Source organism: Vidua macroura, chromosome 2, assembly GCF_024509145.1.
Source record: "Vidua macroura isolate BioBank_ID:100142 chromosome 2, ASM2450914v1, whole genome shotgun sequence".
Classification (NCBI taxonomy): domain Eukaryota; kingdom Metazoa; phylum Chordata; class Aves; order Passeriformes; family Viduidae; genus Vidua; species Vidua macroura.
Window position 1 is genome coordinate 4,900,378 of NC_071572.1, and position 19,538 is coordinate 4,919,915.

At 42.3% G+C, this 19,538-nt stretch overlaps 1 protein-coding gene across 3 annotated transcripts in view; it reads left to right on the forward strand.

Annotated features, from left to right (window-relative positions):
- ABCG1 (ATP binding cassette subfamily G member 1) overlaps window positions 1–19,240 on the forward strand; it is a 48,352-nt gene extending 29,112 nt beyond the window's left edge. For 2 of the 3 annotated variants that reach the window (XM_053969287.1, XM_053969290.1), the window contains 13 exons: window positions 4,835–4,952; window positions 5,694–5,826; window positions 7,218–7,268; window positions 9,291–9,436; window positions 10,095–10,218; window positions 11,326–11,440; window positions 12,145–12,293; window positions 12,464–12,565; window positions 13,687–13,855; window positions 14,617–14,717; window positions 15,154–15,312; window positions 17,012–17,130; window positions 18,481–19,240. In XM_053969287.1, the coding sequence (XP_053825262.1) occupies window positions 4,835–4,952; window positions 5,694–5,826; window positions 7,218–7,268; window positions 9,291–9,436; window positions 10,095–10,218; window positions 11,326–11,440; window positions 12,145–12,293; window positions 12,464–12,565; window positions 13,687–13,855; window positions 14,617–14,717; window positions 15,154–15,312; window positions 17,012–17,130; window positions 18,481–18,709 (1,715 nt within the window). In that variant the 3' untranslated portion in view covers window positions 18,710–19,240. Of the gene's footprint in view, window positions 1–4,834; window positions 4,953–5,693; window positions 5,827–7,217; window positions 7,269–9,290; window positions 9,437–10,094; window positions 10,219–11,325; window positions 11,441–12,144; window positions 12,294–12,421; window positions 12,566–13,686; window positions 13,856–14,616; window positions 14,718–15,153; window positions 15,313–17,011; window positions 17,131–18,480 lie in introns of all 3 variants that reach the window. The other variant, XM_053969278.1, reaches the window with a different exon arrangement.
- The last annotated feature ends 298 nt before the right edge of the window (window positions 19,241–19,538 follow it).

Below are 19,538 nucleotides of genomic sequence, written 5' to 3' on the forward strand. Positions count from 1 at the left end.
CCAGAAGAGCTTGTGATGAAAGAGAAGCAGTTCAAATACATTGGGAAGGACAAATCCTGCTCTAATTGCAGCGAGCAGGAAAAACCTGCTGTGCTCACCTGGGACCTGAGACGGGGTCTGGGTGCCCACTGATGGAGGTAGAAATAGGTTACAGCACCTAGAAACTTCCACGAGTCTGTGTGACATTTCTCTGAATAACAAATGAGGATTACTGACAATGAAATGCAAATGAATGAAGCATTTCAGTCAAAAACCTAGAGGTGGTGTTTACCTGAGGAAATTCACTGTGAGGTAGGAGTAGGTTTTGGTTGTGTTTTAATTGGTGCTGATTCAGACACATCCTGAAGCATTGCTCCTACCCCGAGGATGAGGAGGGGATGGCTTGCTTCTCTCCAGATTAATCATAATTTCTGTGGGAATGGTAAAACCAGATCTCCCCATAAATCTCTGTAAAATCTACGGGGAAGCAAATAAAACCATCAAAATGTTTCTCCCTTGCTGATTCCAGTAGTAAAGAAATTTTGTTGACTTGAGGAAGGAGAGCTCCCTTAGTATCTTCATCAGAGACACGAGGTCACCTCTGTCCGTTTATTGAAAAAGGGGCTTTTGTGGGCTCTGTGCTGCTGCCAAGAAGGGAGGGAATTCCACCTCTGGAAGGGAGGTCTGGTCAGGCCAGGCAGGTGGTTCAGCTGTAATATGGTCAAATATCACAGTGATTGAATATCACATTTGATTTCCTGGGAAATCCTAACATGGGAAAACAAAACACATTCTGCTTCTCAGGAGAAGCATTTGAACTCCGGAATGTAATGTGAGGTGAAATTAAGACCGAAAAAGTTTTGTGTCACTAGAATTTTCTGTTTCAGTTTTGATTTGTTTCTGCTGTGTTCTATTTTCAGGGGGTTGGGCTGAGAAATTTGCTGAGGGGTTGTTCTGGTTCGTGATGGCGTGTTAATGTCAAACCCGTATTTTAAGTAGTTCTTGAAAACTGATATTAAAATTCCCACAGGAATCGCCCCTAAATATATATATTTTAAAGGTTGTGTCACAGTAACTTAAGGAGGGGACATAGGAAAACTGAAAGATCCAGGCTGATTTCCACTGGAAATTGAAACAATTTTAGGAGTAGTGAAAAAGGAGAAAGTCGCATGTCGCTATTGGACACAAAATGAGTACACAGAAGCTTGGTAAGTTCAAAAGAGAAAAAGAGCCAATTTTATTTCTGACTTTGGAATATATAGAATTCTAAAAGTGACAGTGGATTGGAGGATGAAACTGCCACCTCTCCAACCACACTGGTCAAACCAACAGTCCATCAATTCTTTCCTCCCACAAAGAAGAACGTAAAACAATCATTATCTACATAAACAGTGCGTAAGAACTCCAGTAGAAATATGTAAACAGCAGAAGGCATGTAAAACTTTGAAAATAACTTTAAAATTTTCAAAAGAACCACAAAAGACAACTTAACACTTTTAAAAATCAGGGCAACAGTCACAATTCTACACTTGCCCTTGGTGTAAGTCCAGTCCAAGGGGAGAGAGCTGCTGTGGTGCTGGAACTGACCAGCCCAAGGTGTGCATCCACCCTGGTGTGAGCTGGCTTTGAGGCCCAGCCTCCCACTAAACTCTCCCATACCCAAGCTCCTTGCTGCAGGGACTGAGGAAAACGAGCTGGGCTGGGGCTGAAGGCAGTGAGAAATTCCTGATGTCTGGCAGATGGATGTGGAACAGGCCCTCGCTGTGAGGACACAATCCCCTCCAAATGCATAATCTGTTCCTCGTGAAAGACACGTGGCCCCGTATAGAAGTTTTAGGTCAACTGATTCAGTTGAAGATTAGCCTCAGTATTCTGAAAGGGGAGCCTGTGGTTGCTCAGGGGACTTTAATTCCTCATAAAGGATTATACTGGGGCACCACACCACTGCCACGGTGTCAAATCTTTTTGTGGGTTTGCTAAATTAACCTTTGTAATGGAAAAGCTTATTATGTGCTTCCAGTCAAAGGAGGAGAGGAGTTTGAGTTTGTAGCAACTTAAAATGCCAGTGATTAGGATCCTAATCTAATATTCATAGTTTTGGGGCTTTTCTTTTACTTCTTCTTAAAGCTTATTTCTCTACTGTTTAGCAAATGACTTGCTGAGAATTTCAGGCAGAATTTCTTCATGGAAAGGGTGGTCAGGCATGGGAAGGGGCTGCTCAGGGAGGTGGTGGAGCCCCCACCCCTGGAGGTGTTCAAGGAATGACTGCATGTGGCACTTGGTGCTCTGTGCTAGTTGACAGGGCGATGATCAGTCAAAGCTTGGACTTGATGATCTTGGAGGTCTTTTTCAAGCTGACTCTCTGTCTCTGTGATGAGTCCTGCTGTGATTTAACATCGTGTGCAGGGTACTTAAAATGGAAAACTCTATCAGAGGGACAGAAACACATGAAGGTCATGAGGGGGAAGATACTGCAGTTAAAGATAAACCAATCATCACTTGTGAAACTCTGGAAAAGTGACTTTAATGTGTGTAATGTTAAACCTCACAGTCATATGCAAGGAGAGGAAAGGTTTCAGTTTAAGTAATGATATCAATGTTACCACATGTTTGCAGCTCCTGAGCCTGTATTTTAGGTTGCATGTCCCTCATTGATGGCAGTGTGCATTTTTTATCCTCCCTCACGAGTTCGTGCAATATTTACTGCCTGGTGCATAATGCAAATAATTGGTGGTGCATTCTAACATTTGGTGGCACATTCTAATATTTGAGTCCCTGAGGTTTAACAGGGTTGGGAGGGAGCAGGTTCTCATTACACTGAAGAGGGAGAATGAAGAACTCTGTCCCTGCAGATCCTGTTTATTAAATATTGCCACGTCTGAAAGGCCTGATTGTTCCTTGCCCTTTGCCTTCAGATGCTGCTGTGGTTGGGGGCCTTGGTGTGAAGGACAAGCTGCTTGACCTGGTGGGGGTGCCATGGATTTCTCTTTTCAGAGCTGCTGTTCCTTTTGATAGATTGTCCTTGCTTTCCTTTTCAGGACTTGTGCCATAAACAGGCTATGTGGATACCCTGCTATTTTTGTATCTGTGCTACCTCCTGGCTTCCAAACATGTTGTTTCCTTTAGGTACAGGACAAGATTTGTAGTGAAAAATTACTGGCCTGTTTAAGAAAAAAAAAAAAAAGGCACTCAAGAAAACAGTGGTTTTGATCCATTTAGTCGGTTACATTTTCTAGGACATCTGCCATGAAAACAGTAGGATCAGATATTTCTAGAGAGGTTCTGTGGCTCCTGCATTGCCCCTGGGCTGGGGTGTGCTCAGGGAAGAGGATTTGCTGTGGATTTGGAGACCCCAGAGCAGCATGACAATGTTTTTGGTGCAAAGTTTGCTCTCTTGTAGCACAGGAGGAGTGTGAATTCAGAATGGTGACAAGAAGAAAATTGAAAGAGAATAAGTGGAGATGAAAACAAATAATGAAGTTAGGAAGAAAGAGAAATCAGAAGATAACCCACAATTCTTTTTTTTTTTTTTTTTTTTCTAGGAGCTTGCAGACAATGTGGGTTTTTTTACAGCATTTCCTTGTTCCAGCTACAGCCTGTGCTGATCATCAGAGCTCTGGGATAGTTTACATGTGGAATGTACATCCTGCTTGCATATCCACCAGGGTGGAAAAATGAACTGCAAAACCCTGACTCTGCATTAAAATGGATTTTCCACCCTTCTGTTTTAGTTTTAATTGAACCACATAAACATTGTCAACATATGAGACTGGCTTTTGACACCTTACTTAGCATTTTTTTATTATTAAAAGCTTTAGCTACAAGCACTGGTAATTAGAATAAAGTAAGCAAGCAAAAAAAAAAAAAAAAAAAAAAAAAAGACAAAAGGGAAAGAGATCCTGAAAAATTTAATGGTGATCAGGGCTCTCTCCACCTTACAGTTTTTATGCCTTTACGTGGAAATTCTGCAGGGCAAGGTGGATGCAATTGGTCCACATCTGGAATTCTCATTGGAGCACAGTTTGCTTACACTTGGAATACCATGGAGTTAAGGCTTTTAATAAAGGTTTGCTGGCAAAGCGAATTAAATGAGAAATAAGTTGAAATGCTTGAAGAAGGTGGTGGTGTCACTCTAGAACATCCTTGCCTGAGGATGCAATTATAGTGGCATGAAGTTTTGGAATGGATTAATCTAAACAAGAGGAACACCCTGCATGTTCTTAACTATAAATTTTCCCTAGAAATTGTTTTTACAGTTACTGTGGTCAGTCTCCCTGTCTAGAAAAGCCTTTAGAGTTCCTCTGGTAAAAGAGTACTTGTGGCAAGAGAACTAAGAAATTTGTGTGTCTCCTTCTGCTGAGTTTCTTGTGATACAGGACATTTTTTCCATTTCTTTTATGGAAAAAGGCAAAGGTCTTTGAGACCTTGGCTGTTGCTCTCTCTAAGAAACTGCTGTTTTGGTGAGAGGGCAGAATTTTGGCACTGAAACTGCAGTGACTGGAGGGCAGCCTGCTCCAAGACTGTTAGCTGTGGAGTACTGGATATTTTAACAGCTTCCTGGTAAAATACTCTGAGAGGACACTTAGAGAATGGCAGCAAGGCTTCATAGCTCTGTTTAAAAATCATCCTGCACTGAGGCAAGAATGTGAGACCCTGTAATCCCATTTGTGTCATGGCAGGAAGCTGCTGCTCCCACCCACAATTTGGCTTCTGATAGTTATTTTGCTGATGTTGGCATCAGTCTCTCAGTAGGTGGCTGTTAATGCCCATTTGTCATCAATATTCAGTGGAAACGAACTTTTATTGCTCCCCAGATGTGATTAAGGGTTCAGTGAACTTTTCTGCCTTCTTCCAGGTTATAAGACCCTTTTGAAAGGAATTTCAGGGAAGTTCAGCAGTGGAGAACTTGTTGCAATTATGGGACCTTCAGGAGCTGGGAAGTCAACGCTTATGAATATTCTGGCAGGATACAGGTCAGTACCAATGAAAATCCCAAGATAAGATAAAGTCACCGAGGCTGAGGCTCCTTGGAGGCAACAGAAGAAGAAATTTTGTCCTAGAGTTTGTCAAAAACAGGCACTTCAAAGATTTTGAATTAGATTCTTTTTGCTTATCTTTTTTGCTCTGTGTCCTGTTTTGGTCACTTGGGATTTATCTCTTAACAGGTCTGATCCAAAAATAGGAATCAATTTAAAATCCAAAAAACACACATATAAAGAAAATCTGTTTTTTTGGCTGTGTAACAAATCTGACTCAGTGTCTTATGTTTGTGATGCTTTTTAAATCACATAAACACTTGAAAAATCTACTCTTTTTAGTCACCACTTCATAATGTTGATGTCTTCCTCACCAAAATGCAGTGATTGTGTTTCATTTTTTCTAAATCCCCTCTTGTATGGTTGTAAAAGGTGTCTCTGCCTTGTCATTTGGGGCATGAGGAACAGGATAGAGAAACCTAAAAAAAACCCCAACTTTAATTTCTTGATATTTTTTCAGATTTATATACGACAGCACACAATTTGAGTAAAATTTTCAGCATCATGGCATGAAGCTTTATATGATAGAAAGCGTAATCTGGAAATAATTTCATTTCTATCCAGTCTACCAAATTTATTTCATAGTGACAATAACTGCCTAAGACTTCCACGTGCTGAGTCATTTGGCAGCACAAGTGATGGTGAGATTCACCTCTGGTTGTTGCTGTTTGGTTTCAGAGAGACGGGAATGAAAGGAGAAATCCTCATCAACGGGCAGCCCCGCGACCTGCGCTCCTTCCGCAAGGTCTCCTGCTACATCATGCAGGACGACATGCTCCTTCCTCACCTCACTGTCCAGGAAGCTATGATGGTGAGCTTTGTTCCTTGCTCTAATTTATCTGAGCAGAAGAAAATGGAAAATGGTTTCTGTTGTGCCCTTGGTCCTACCCCTGGCAGTGCCACAAGATGTTATCCCTGTCTGATCCCGCTCAGTGAAAGTTCTTGGAATTTGATGATGCCTTGAATTCCATTTCAGGCTCATCCTTCTAGGGATTCTTTGGCTTTATAATTTCCAGTTTGTGCCCAGCATTGTGATTTGGAAGGAGATCTAAGTGTCTCCTCCTTAGATCTCCTAGAGAATAGAACCTGAAATTCTTCACAAATGAGCCTTTGTAGGGACCATCTGTTTGCTTGGGGGTGGATGTGTAACCTCATCTCGCTCTCTTTCTCCCCATCTTTCATGTTCTGACTGAAAATTTGTATTTACACTTCAGTGTGATCTCTCTGCCACTTCGACTCTTTTGTGCCTTTTTAAAAATAAAGGCATTTTATAAAATCTCTTTCATTTCTTCATGGGAAAAAAACAGGAACAGAATAAGTCCAGGATGCACAAGCAACATTAATTCTTCTCATTGTTTTGCATCGCATCAGCAAGTTTATGAATTGCCAACTTGACCAGTTAGTCTGGAAGTGTCTGTAGCTCAGCTTGAGAAATGGGCCAGTTTTTCTCAGAAATTGTTACCAAAATAAGGCTTAGGTTGCTCACACTGTGCCAGCTCAATTCACAAATTTTCAGGCCAGAAGAAATCACTCCACTTTTTATGTGGCTAATTTTCTGCAAAGGCTCTTTTTCTGTGGAGAAGGTTTTCTTCTCTTTTGTTTACTTGAGTGTTTTCATCAGAATCTCATGGGACCACTTTTGCAGAATTTGGCCCAGATTATAGCTGCTGTCTAAAATTAATCAATCAAGGCTCTGACAAAAAATAATTACCTAACAGTTTAATTGCTTTTAATAAAGGTTAATCATGATGCTTCGTGGAGCTGCCTTTCAGGACAGCAGATGACATCTTTCACAAGATTATTTATTTCTGTGCTCACTTGTTTGCATGCTGGAGAATGGCAGAGTTCAGTTAACAGTGTGAATGAACCACAAATAAACTGTGTTTCTAGCATTACCTGGGAAGTTTTTGGATGTGCAAAATATGTCACTCTCCCATCCTCCTGTAAAGCTCTTTGACTTGCAGAATGGCCTTTATTTTAATACACTTTCTGTCAGGTGCTTTGCCTAAGTCAAATTAGACTCAGTTATTTACTGCACAGAAAAATGTGACGCTCGTGACTGGAACATTGTAGTTCAAGTTCAGGTTTTGTGACTGGGTTGAAAGGAGTTGTTCAAGTGGTACCTTGGAGTGCTGTGCCTGAGACGTCTGCTCTGAGTGCTGGCTGTGCTTCAAAATCAAATTCCACTGTTTTGCATTCCAGGTGTCTGCTCATCTGAAACTTCAAGAGAAAGATGAAGGGAGGAGAGAAATGGTATGTACACTGCCCATCAAACTAGAATTTGGGGGATGCCAAGAAGTGAGCTCTGTAAAGCAGACATTTTTTATCTAATACTGAACTGCACTGGTCTTGCAATGACAGAATAATTCATATCCTCTAGGCTGACATGTGTCATCAGGAGGGAATGTTCACCACAGTCTCCATGAAAGCTACTTTCAGTACAAGACTGGAAAATTGTAAAAGGTTTACAGAAACAAATTAATGGGTTCTGCAGGATCCCTGTTAATGCACCTGAGCACCTTGGATTCTCCTATGTGCGTGTCAGGGCTCAGGCATCTCATGTGGGGTGGGATAAATCACCCAGCTGGACCTGCACTAGGAACTGTGCTCCTCTAACCCATCCATGGGGAAAAGCACAACTTTTCCTGAAATATGAAAACTGTGGCAACTTCCTAGATAGATCAACTGGTTTTTTGACTGTCCTTTGTCTGTGTTTATTTACAAATTGGAGTAATGGGCATTTCTTCAGAGTCAAAAGAATCCTTGAAAATCAGAAAGGGAAACTTACAGGAATCAGCTTGTTGTGTAGAAAACAAACAGGTTGTTTTTCTATTGGAAAATAAATTTATATAGAAACAGTTGTTAACTGTACTTTGGAAGCCTTAGTTCATTTACACTTTAGTGAAGTTAGGCCAAGCAAGTTAATTCACTTGTTCACACTGCCACTGTAATTACAAGCAGCTCTTTGAGTTAAAATCTGTGCTGTGTTTATTCAACACATGTTAGAAGAATTTTCTATTTCATGTTACTGGCCTGTGCAGGAGAAGATAATTCATTTTATTGTTGTAAATTGGAGTGTAAGTGTTTATCACATATAAATGCTATGAATTTACACACTTGTGCTAGCAGGAATGCAGACTCTTGTTTAAAGCAGGGACAAGTTAAAATCCTCCAGTGAACCACAGTTTATGTTTCTAGTTGTCCTTGCTTGTGCTGCCTGAGTCCTGTTTGCCCTTCCCAGAGATAAAGGGAATGAGGTTGTTGGGATGTCTTCTATGAGAAACAAGTCTTAGTGGGTTTTGTTATTTTTTTACTCCCTCTTACTGGGAGAGGGAACTCCTGGAAATCAAAATCAGGACAAGCAAAGGGTCAGGCCCTGGTTGGTCTCACCAATTTTCACCAGGTCAGGCACTCTTTCTGGAAAACTCTCTCCATCCAAGCAGCTGATACTTTGAAAAATGGTGGGCTCTGTTTCCTAAACTTCAGTGAAATGTCTGGGCTGCTTTCTACCTTTGAAGTGGTGGAGTTTGTTAATTGCATGAGCAATGTAGCTCATGGATTCACTCATCTTTGTGTCCATGCTTTTATTGAGGCCAAAGAGCTATTTCCCTTATATAGGGCTACCAGACCAGATCTACAGTCACTGAAACAGAAAAAATCATAGTGCCTGAGATTGTTCTCCTTTTGCTCCAAAAACACTGGGACGAGCTGTGCCCTTCCTGAGGCTGTGCCTTGAGGAAATCCCAAACATCCGAGAGTACCTGTGACAACTGCATTGACTCTGAGTGGAATGAAAACACTTGAAATCAATGGCTGCACATGAAAGAGGAGACTGTGGAGAACAGAGGACATAAAGCAGGTCACTGCTCTACAGAAACCACTGGTTTTTGTTATAGACTCCCTCGTAGAGACAGCCCCAGAGTTCTATTGAAAGAAGCTTCTTGGTTTCACTGTGTAAGAACCCCTGACATGCTGCAAAGTTCTTTTGATGTCTGTGCCATACCCATAAATACACAGCTATAGGAGAACTGATTTCCACTCCTTTTTCACCTCTTTACTGAGTGAGGTCATGCAGGACAGGCAAGTGGAATTTGGGTCAAAACAGTAAATGGTAGACTGTTAACACCGAGTCTAAAAAATGCCACATTAGATGGAAAAAGGCTTTGAGTGTGTGGGTGATAAAGTCGTGAGATGGTTTGCAACCTCCGTGAAAATCAGTGGAGGGGCTGGAGGCTTTTCGTGTTCTAACCCTGTGGAATGTTCTGCTCCCTCCAGGTGAAGGAAATCCTGACAGCCCTTGGTTTGCTGACGTGTGCCAACACGAGGACTGGGAGTCTCTCTGGAGGCCAGAGGAAGCGCCTTGCCATTGCTTTGGAGCTGGTGAACAACCCTCCTGTCATGTTCTTCGATGAACCAACCAGGTACTTCCAGGCCAAAAATCAAACACAGACAAATGTGGTTTTGCATAGCAGAACAGAGCTACAGAAAAGCTATTCACCTCTAAATCCTTGGAAAAGGCTCCTCTTGTGTTGCCTGCAAGCACTGAATAGGGCCAAGAAATAATTTGATTTGGGCTCTTGGTGCCTTTGGTCACTGCTGCAACTGCTGGACTGTGGGGCTGTAAGTAATATTTAAAGCATTCACAAACTGCAGGAGGAAGGAAAAGAGAGAGGAAAATATTGTGGCATGGATTTTCTTTTTCAAGCAAAGACTGCTTGAATATAAACATTTTAAAATGTGACTTTTGGTAATGAATGTGATCAGTCTGGGAGGAGGCTGGCAAAGCTATGAATATGTATCTATTCATTAAAGTTGGGAGCATTTAAATCTGCAGCCCTGAAATGCAGAAGTCCCTTAAGGCAGCTTTGAGAATACTCTTTTTCATTCCCAGGCATGCTTCCAACTTAATTAAAAGCCTGATGGAGAAGTACAAGCATAAGGTTGGCATATGATAAAATGAAACTGCTACAGAGAAAATTTGTAAAAGGATAATAATGGGATACCACGTAGCAAATGCATGTGCTGGTTTTGAGTGGTGCCTGTTTGGCTGACAAACGAACTTGTTTGGTTTTTTTCCAGCGGCTTGGATAGTGCATCATGTTTTCAGGTGGTCTCTCTGATGAAGGCTTTGGCCCAGGGTGGCAGATCCATCATCTGCACGATTCACCAGCCCAGTGCAAAGCTGTTTGAGCTCTTTGACCAGGTATTGCTCTCATACTTTCTCTTCATGCGTAGTTCAGGGTGGTTATGCTTTCAAGGCTACACTCTTTAATCAAAAAACATGAATAATTCTAGTTGATGGCTACAAATCATATAAAGAAAATAAATAACAGCAAAATATACTTATTTATTATGGGTTTTTTTCCTTCTTCTTTGCCTCTTTCCTTTATTTATGTGTAATGTTTGTGAAGAATCTTGCTGTTAGGTTTGTGAAATCATGTTTATTGCGTTGGTGATTATCATGCCTTCACCCAGCACTGCTCCTGGTTACAGGGCGGTCACTGAAGTAAATTAGAGCAATATAAAAGCAGGAGAGCTGCAATGTCAACGTCTGCAACATATCTGTGTATCCTAGATACACAGGTGTAGATTGAGAAGAGTTAATTCACATGAAATAATAATAATCAAATTTAGTATTTAAAATTAATTGAAATTAAGTCAGTTGGAGAACTTCTCTCCCAGCTAACAATGGCATGTGGACCATGTGTGTTTAGATTAGATTAAAAAATATATTTTAGTCTTGTTAGAGGATTTAGATTAGTCCTGTGAGAGCTGAGAGAAAACCTCCACCACCACAGGTGAACAAACTCTTGCAGATTGCCAGTCTGGCAGGGAGGTTTATTTAAAGTCAAAATTGTGGCTAAAAGTGAGTGATTGAGCTGTTTGCTGTTGCTGTGCTCTCCCAGCTCTCCTTCCATCCCACCAGCCTTGTCTCCCAGCCCAAAATATCCATAATGTGTGGAAATTAGATGGCTTGGCTCTCCAGCTCCTTGTCTATTTTCAGCATGTGCCAAAGGCTGGAATTAGTGTGTTTCTGTGTTAATGTGTTTGAAGTCCTGCAGGCAATGTGTGCAGAATTCCAACTCCAGGCTTTAAATTTTCCATTAGTTGTGATTCCATGCAAAGTTAATTTCAAGTGGTGACAGATTTTTCCCAAGGTGTTCTTCCCACAGGGACAAGGAGATGTTATTGGGCAACAGGTTCAAATATTTTGATGCTATTTCACATTTTTTTTCTTATTTCTTTTCCTTCTATTTTCTTTTTTTTTCTTTTTTTTTTTTTTTTTTTTTCTTTTCTTCTTCTTTTCCAGCTCTATGTTCTAAGTCAAGGTCAGTGTATTTACCGTGGGAAGGTGACAAACCTCGTCCCTTACTTGAGAGATTTGGGGTTGAATTGTCCAACCTACCACAACCCAGCAGATTTTGGTAAGGACAGCTTGAATAGTTTATTTCATTTTTTTTGTATTTTATCATTTTGTATTTTATCATTTTATCACCTTCAGGGTAAGGAAAACCATGGTGTGATTTATACTTCTGTACATATATTCTTACATGCTTTGTCCATATACGAACCAAAATTCAAAATAAAAGTAATCAGATTTTTTTTTTCCCAAAGTAATTTGAATGCCATCTAGTGGTAGGATTTAGTGAGTATTTCTCTCTCTTAGAAGTCCAGGTTCAGGAAATGAAAGATAAAGTGTATTCTTTAGTGTTTCATAGTAACTAGTATTAGTGACTTTTTAAAGTGGCTCCAGTATTGTGCTTGTTTTCTTTTTATCTTGAGCAGTACCACTGTGGTATTGTACAGGTTAGAGCATTGAGGGTTTTTTCAGTGCTGTTTCTTAACTAAAAAAAAAAAAAAGAAAATGCCACAAAAATAGACTTTTGTCTATTTTCTGTATTCACTGCCTTTCCTCTGAACTGGTTCATTTAACTTCCAGGATGAAGAGATCACTCTGAAGATTTATGGAAAGATGCATTTAAATGTTGTTTGTGTAGAGACATGAATTTGCAGGTGACAGGTTTTGTCAGTGCTGCAGCACCAAGGGGATTTAGCAGCAAGGCTTGTACCTGGTCAGCAGTAACTTCAACTTTTGCAAAGCAGTAACTTCAACCTTCTGTTTTTGTAGTAATGGAAGTGGCCTCGGGTGAGTACGGGGACCAGAACAGCCGCCTGGTCAGGGCTGTGAGGGAGAGGATTTGTGACACAGACTACAAGAGAGACGTGGCTGGGGAGAACGAGCTGAACCCCTTCCTCTGGCACCGGCCCTCTGAAGAGGTATTCTGTGCATCTCAGCCCAGAGGGCTGCAGGGGGAGGGAGGGAATTTAAATCCTCCGTCAGTGGAGGAGTCTCTGGGCACACTCAGCTGATGTGAGTGGGCTTTTGTGAATGAAAACCAAAGCAGATACTGCAAAGGAAGGAGTTTATTCTCTGTGTGTTTCTGCAGGACTCCTCCTCCACAGAAGGCTGCCACAGCTTCTCTGCCAGCTGCCTAACCCAGTTCTGCATCCTCTTCAAAAGAACTTTCCTCACCATCATGAGGGACTCGGTAAGAATGGCTTTATACTAACTTCTGTGGCCAAAAGATCTGTTCAGCTGTGTGTGAGGCACTGCAATACACCTCAGGGGTCCTGTCCAGCAGCCCATCCATGAATTGTCACAGAATTTCAAAGGGAAGAGGCTGATCTTTCAGTCTTGCTGTTAGCGCTACCATCTTCATTGTGAACGACAGCTTTCTACAAAGCACGCAGAAGCACCTGGCCTAAAAACCCAAAGTTTAAATCCCCTCTGTGCTGGCAGGTCCCTTATACAGTTATTAATCCTACTGAAAAGTGAGTGGGAAGTTGTAGTGCTGTGTCACAAAATTAGGTTTTCCAGAAAATTCAGGATGGCAGAGATAATAACTTCAGTGTGATGTAAAGCTACTACTTAAAGTCTTCACTTTTGGAAATAGAAAACTGGTAGATAAAACATTTGCTTCTTTGCCATAACTTATTCTCCCTTCCTGCTTTTTATAAGTGCATTTGTCAACAAGGAATAATTAAGTTAATGAATTAAGATCAGGAGAAACTGCAACTGATTTGCTGATGCATAGATTGAAGGCTCAATGTTGTTTTTAATATATTTTTTTTCCTCTCGACTCTAAAGGCTTGCAGTTGTTCCCAATGTTATTTCTTTTGTTCTTCCAAGCCTCTTGTGGGAATACTGTGTTGCAGAGAAGGCAGAGAAAGCTAATTTATTCCTGATGAAGTTACTTTTGTCTACAAAAGCCTGAAATACCTTTTCTGCTTCTCTTCTGCTCTGGGGAAATTTATCTTTTAGTCAGAAAGTCTCTTTTCCCTGATGAATAAGAGCCAGTGGCTCCATGATATTGTCAGACAGTGAGATTTCAGGCTGCAGCATTTGCAGTTCATGCCTGTATTACCAGGAAGAAATTTTCGTGGGAAGCTCATAATTTTTCTTACCCAGCAGGAAATTAACATTTCTCATGGCAGGGCATTGGAACTTGGTGTTCTTTAAGGCCCCTTCCAACCCAAACCACTCAATGATTTCTATATAAGGTTTTCTGGACATAAGTGCTCCTTTCCTGCAATCTATCTGATTTCAGCCACGCTGTCACTGGTTTTGAGCCCAGACTTTCTGATAAATGCCACTCTTTGCTTTTCACAGGTCCTGACACACTTGAGGATCACCTCACACATTGGCATTGGGCTGCTCATTGGATTGCTCTACTTGGGCATTGGCAATGAAGCCAAGAAAGTCCTCAGCAACTCGGGGTTCCTCTTCTTCTCCATGTTGTTCCTCATGTTTGCTGCGCTCATGCCGACCGTCCTCACCTGTGAGTCACACCACTGGGGAGGGGATGTTGGAATGGTGGAGTGTGTCTGCTTTTGTGTAAGACAGCATCTGACTTGTGATTCTACCTCTAAGACAGGTGGAGGGATAAATCTTGCCCCCACAGAAGCACTACTATGCAAGCAGAAACAGGTTTGGCCAGCTTGGCCCAGTTTTTCCAGTGTTTTTCAGCACGGACAGTTCAGTGTTACAGTCCTGGACTGGAATTTCTCCTTATCCCAGTGCATCTCAACCATGCCCTGAGCTTGTTGTTGGACTTAGGGAGGATGGAATAATCTCTCTGGGGCTTCCAAGTTATGACTCCTGCATAAAATCAGCTTATTCATGTGGCGTCAGAAGCAAACTCCTGCAGAATGGACTGTTTCATACTTGCTCTGGGAGTGCTGTTACTTTGGATTCCCTGTTGGACCAAGAAGAATAACCAAGTCCTTTAAGTTTTGACACCACATTTAATTGAAAAATCCTCTTTAAGGGAGGTTCAGATCATCTGAGTAGACTGGTCATAGTCTCAACAGAGAGCAGATCTAGGGGCTGACCTTTCATATTCCATTACAAATCACTGAAACCTTTGCTGCTCTGTCAAAGACCTGAGGGTTCCAGTCCCACCCTGGGACTGCAGCAGTGCAGGATTAGACATGGATGAGTCTTGTTTTTATGTGTTTAACAACAACATTCGCTTTGTTTTTATGTGAAGCAGTATTGCACCCTGCACCAATCTAAGTGAATAATCTGTGTTCTCTGCAGTTCCCCTTGAGATGGGAGTATTTCTCAGAGAGCATCTGAACTACTGGTACAGCCTGAAAGCCTATTACCTCGCCAAAACCATGGCTGATGTTCCTTTTCAGGTACATGCTCTACTCTTCAATAAGGTAGAACCATTTCAGTTCATGAATGACCAGCCCACTTGCCAAGAAGATCTGTACTGGTATTTTATCCATTGGAATAGTGGGGGAAATGTCCATATGTGTCTGGTGAAGCTTCAGGGATGAATCAGAAGCACTCTGAGAGTGCAGGACTTCACAAAAGCTGAGACCTGACCCAACATTCTCCAATTAAACACATGACCAGCTTTGCCTATTTGCAGGAGGGGAATTGTGAAGGGATGGGAGTGGAATATGTTTTCAAATGCCCAAGTAGAAAGGCAGGTATCCCAGCCCTGTCATGTCATGGAAAGGCTGGGAGCTGTGGATTAATGGGAACCCCCCCCACGTTTTTGTCTCGCTCAGAGTAGCAGTGAATGTCTGGCTGTCGGGGGCTAACTCCCAGTGCCTGTCCTTGCAGATCATGTTCCCTGTGGCTTACTGCAGCATCGTGTACTGGATGACTTCCCAGCCCTCCGACGCGCTCCGCTTCGTCCTCTTCGCGGCCCTGGGGACCATGACATCCCTGGTGGCTCAGTCACTGGGCCTGCTCATAGGTGCAGCCTCCACATCCCTCCAGGTACTTGTCTTGGTTTGGAAAGACAGGTGTCTGCTAAGGAAGGTGGGAGCCTCCCTTGAAATGGAAAATGTAAACCCCCTCCCTCTGAATTATTATAATTTTGAAATTAAGGGGCTCTCAGGCAAAGATGTGGGAGTAGGAATAACAGTTCTGTAGTAGGAAAATTAAAAATACAAATGCAATAGTACCAAAAAAAAAAAAAACCAAAAAAAAAACCAAAACAAAAAACAAAACAAAACAAAACAAAACAAAAAAAAAACAAAACAAACAAACAAACAAACAAAAAACAACAACAAAAACAAACAAACAAACAAAAAAACAACCAAACACTGCCAGAGTCAGAGCAGGCCCTGGCAGCCTGTGGGTCAGGGTGGTGGCAGCAGTCCCATTCCATGGGGGCTCAGCCCTCCTGCAGTGCCAGCTGTGCTTCTGCTGGAGCAGGGATCCTGGACAAGGCTGGAGTTTTCCTCAGAAGCTCCAGGGCTGCTGGAGATGGGCCTGGGCTTCCTCTGGGAATGCAGTGGGGAAGAAAGCTGCTCCTCTGGGAATGCAGGGGAGAAGAAAGCTGCTCCTCTGGGAATGCAGTGGGCAGAGGCTGCTGTGGTGTTCCCAAAGTCAGATTGTATCCAGGTAGGAATGCTTGGCTCCTCCCTGGGTGGAGCATCTCCCCATGGGATGATGGAATTTTCTCAGCCATGCAGGGACACTCACTGGCCATTAACAGAAGATAATTAATAATTAATGGCCCATGAACAGAAGAGATCTCCTGGAGGGAAGATTGGTTGTGGGAGAGATAAAGAAAAAACTGCCCAATGAACAGCAGAGAACTGCCCCAGCTCTGACAGATGGTGGTAGAACACACACCCCCAGCCACATCTTTCAACCTAAGACAGTACTGATGCTGTTTCGTGGTCTCACAGGAGCTCTGCTGTGTCCTAACTCTGCTCCCTGTCAGGGCTGCTGTGTCCCCAAGATGTTTGTTGAGAGGTGACAGGCAGAAAGTTTCTTGCTGTAGCAGAGTTCTTGATGCTCCCCACTCACCCCAGAGCACAGACATGCCCTGGATGTGAGGCTCTGCAGTTCCTGCCCCACCTGAAGGGGCTGTGCCTGCCCCTGCTTGAGTGGATTGTCACTTGCTGTTCATCCCAGACTGAGCAGGTCCTGGAAACTGCAGGACTGATGTGTTTCTGCATCCCCGCAAACTGGAAATTTTTCACAGTAGCTCAGGAGAAGGTTATTCCATGCACGCCCAGAAAAACTGTAGAAGGAAAGGTAGGAAAAGGCTTGCCCAAACCCCAAATTTCTGGAAAGTGAGGGAGAGTGGCAGCTGTTGGCATGACTGGAAGCTGGCCATGTAACTCCTGGCAGGAGATGTGCTGAGGTGACCATTCCACAGCAGAACAGACGATTCTGACCTCAATATGCATTGAAGCTGTCACGATTTCTGCAGTAGAACCCTCGATTCCCTCTCTGTGCCAGCTTGTGGAGACCAGCATGGCCTTACTGCATGATCCCTGTGCTTCTGCTCTTCCCCTCACAGGAAATCTCACAAGGAGAAGAAAATCAGCACTTTTCTAGTATTTCAAACTGTGATAATTTGGGGGAGTAGAATTACTCCTAGGAGCCATAGAAGAGCAAGTTAACTTTTACTTTTTCTCTGTCTTTCTGACAAGAGACACTCTGTTCCTTGTCTTCACAGGTGGCAACTTTTGTGGGCCCAGTTACTGCCATCCCAGTCCTCCTGTTCTCTGGGTTTTTTGTCAGCTTTGACACCATCCCAACATACCTCCAGTGGATGTCCTACATTTCCTATGTCAGGTACTGCTGGGGAGGCTTTCACCCACCCATCTGGAAATGCTGTTTGTTTGCCTTTGCTTGCTTGCTTGGTTATTTCTGGTGCCAAAGAGACTGTTCACAGCATGTTCTTTTAGAGTGTAAACATACTCACACATGTGATGTAAACCACATTATCTCTCTGCATTTTAAGTTGTTTATGTTGTGAAATAAATAGGAATGGGTTACTGGCCACAAGTCTGTGTCAGTCCCTTTGAATTGAGTGGGATTGCATAGCATGAAAATTTTCCTGGATTTTGCAATAGTGGATGTATGAAATAATAGGGACATCACCAACTGAGAAATTGATGCCAGCACCCCATTTCAATTATACAGAAAATGTATAATTCAGTGCTGTATCCTAGATAGGTTTGTTGGATAAAGGCCTGTTTTTAAGTTTTGCAGTAGCACTGCCACAAGAGGCACAGGATTTGTGTCACCTCTAATTTAAACTGCTGCTTTAAGATCCCTAGGCACCTTATATGCCTTCTGTATCTGACACAGCTGTCTTAGGAGGGGACAATTCCCTCCAGGAAACCTCTGGAGGGATAGTTTAGACTAGACACTGAAATGTTTTTAGCTGAAATTAGGAGAGGGGAATTTTCCCATTCCCCATTTCCCCACCCTGCCCAAGCTGCACTGTTACTGAGAAATCCCAGGCAAAAAAAAATCCTCTTTGTTGCCAGGTGAGGTCCTACACAGATTTCTATCAAAGATAATGAGACTGCACCCCCTGAATTAATACTTAGAATTCAAGGTGAGGCCATAAATCATTGCCTGGCTCGTGTGGGGTCTCCTGAAGCCAGAGGGAGCTTTCATATGCCTGAGATCCATGATGGTTTATCTCCTTGCAAAAGCCAATACAGTTTTATCAGTAAAACTGTTAGTGCACAGGGGAAAGGAGAAGGGACATTCTAGACTGATGCTGGTTTTAACACATTTTTGACTTCAAGCCATAACGGTATCCCTGTTGCTTGTTTAAAAAAAAAAAAAAAAGAAAAAAAAGAAATTATGATGTCACTTTTAAATGAGGAATTTCTGAATATGAGCTGAAATTATGCTGCTTTCTGATTTGACATTTTTCTTTTGGAGAAATTGCACTGTGCACTAACTGGAAGCATTAAAGGCAAAACTCCTGCCCTTGTTCCCTCTTACATGAAATGGCCGTGGCATGTGATGTGCCTGATTGCAACAGGGATGGAGCTTGCCCCAAGACAGACGTGTCAGAGCAATATTGAACCCCTCAGCAGTTCAGCTGAGCTCTCCCAGGGATTGTGTTGAACTTCTAACCAGATCATCAGGATTTTCCTTGTAATCCCTCCTTCTTCTTTCCAGATATGGGTTCGAAGGAGTCATCCTCTCCATCTACGGACTGGATCGAGAAGATCTGCACTGTGACAAAGATGACACCTGCCACTTTCAAAAATCAGAGGCCATCCTGAAAGAACTGGATGTAGAAAATGCCAAACTTTACCTGGACTTCATTGTTCTTGGGATTTTCTTCTTCTCCCTGCGCCTCATTGCCTATTTTGTCCTCAGATACAAAATCCGAGCGGAGAGGTAAAGGAAAAGCAGCTGAACCAATGCAGTAGGAGAACTTTAGAGATGCAATAGAGGGCACTTGACATTGTCTCACTGTGGCAGGCTGGTCCCCAGTGCCCAGCCATACGCTGTCCTGACCGAGCCCATGGAGAGCCACAATGGGATAGTGGACATACAGTGTTAAGCCAATCAGTCCAGTTGGGTTGGGTCATGTTTTCATTACACTTTCTAGCTTTAACTAGGAAGATGAACTAGAAGGGAATTTTACACCACTAGAATATCAATACTGAGGCAGTGTAACTGTATCAAGAAACCTGGCTGCAGGAGCTTTCCTTATGAAAACCAATTTTGGGATAAGGCCAGCAGGATCCCAGTCCTGGTGGCCAGAATAGTGTAATGACATCTCTAGCTGACAAGGTAGTGAGATGCAAAATGAGGAATGCAAAGAAAATAGGATTCTCTCATCTTTTTAAATTTCATCTTTGCAGTTTCCTATGTATTATTTTGCAATTCTTTTCCACAGAATTACCCCTTCTGGCTAAAAGTCTGTAAATGTATTAATAGGGTAAAGATATCTTTTTAATATGGATACTTTTTTAAAAGAAACCTAAAGTGATTCAAGTAATTATTTTTGTTTCTGTCTGAATTTAGAATTCTGGTGCTTTATTTGTTGAGCTGGTCTCATATCTGAAAACTGTAATGATAGGAGAAAAAGGCAGATTCTGAATCTGCACTAAACCTGTGATCCCATTTGGAAGCAGCACTGGATAGCACATGCAGTTAGACATGGTCAAGCTGTCACTGAATGGTTGAAAAAAAAATATTCTTTTGCAGTGTCTTTAAATCCTTAG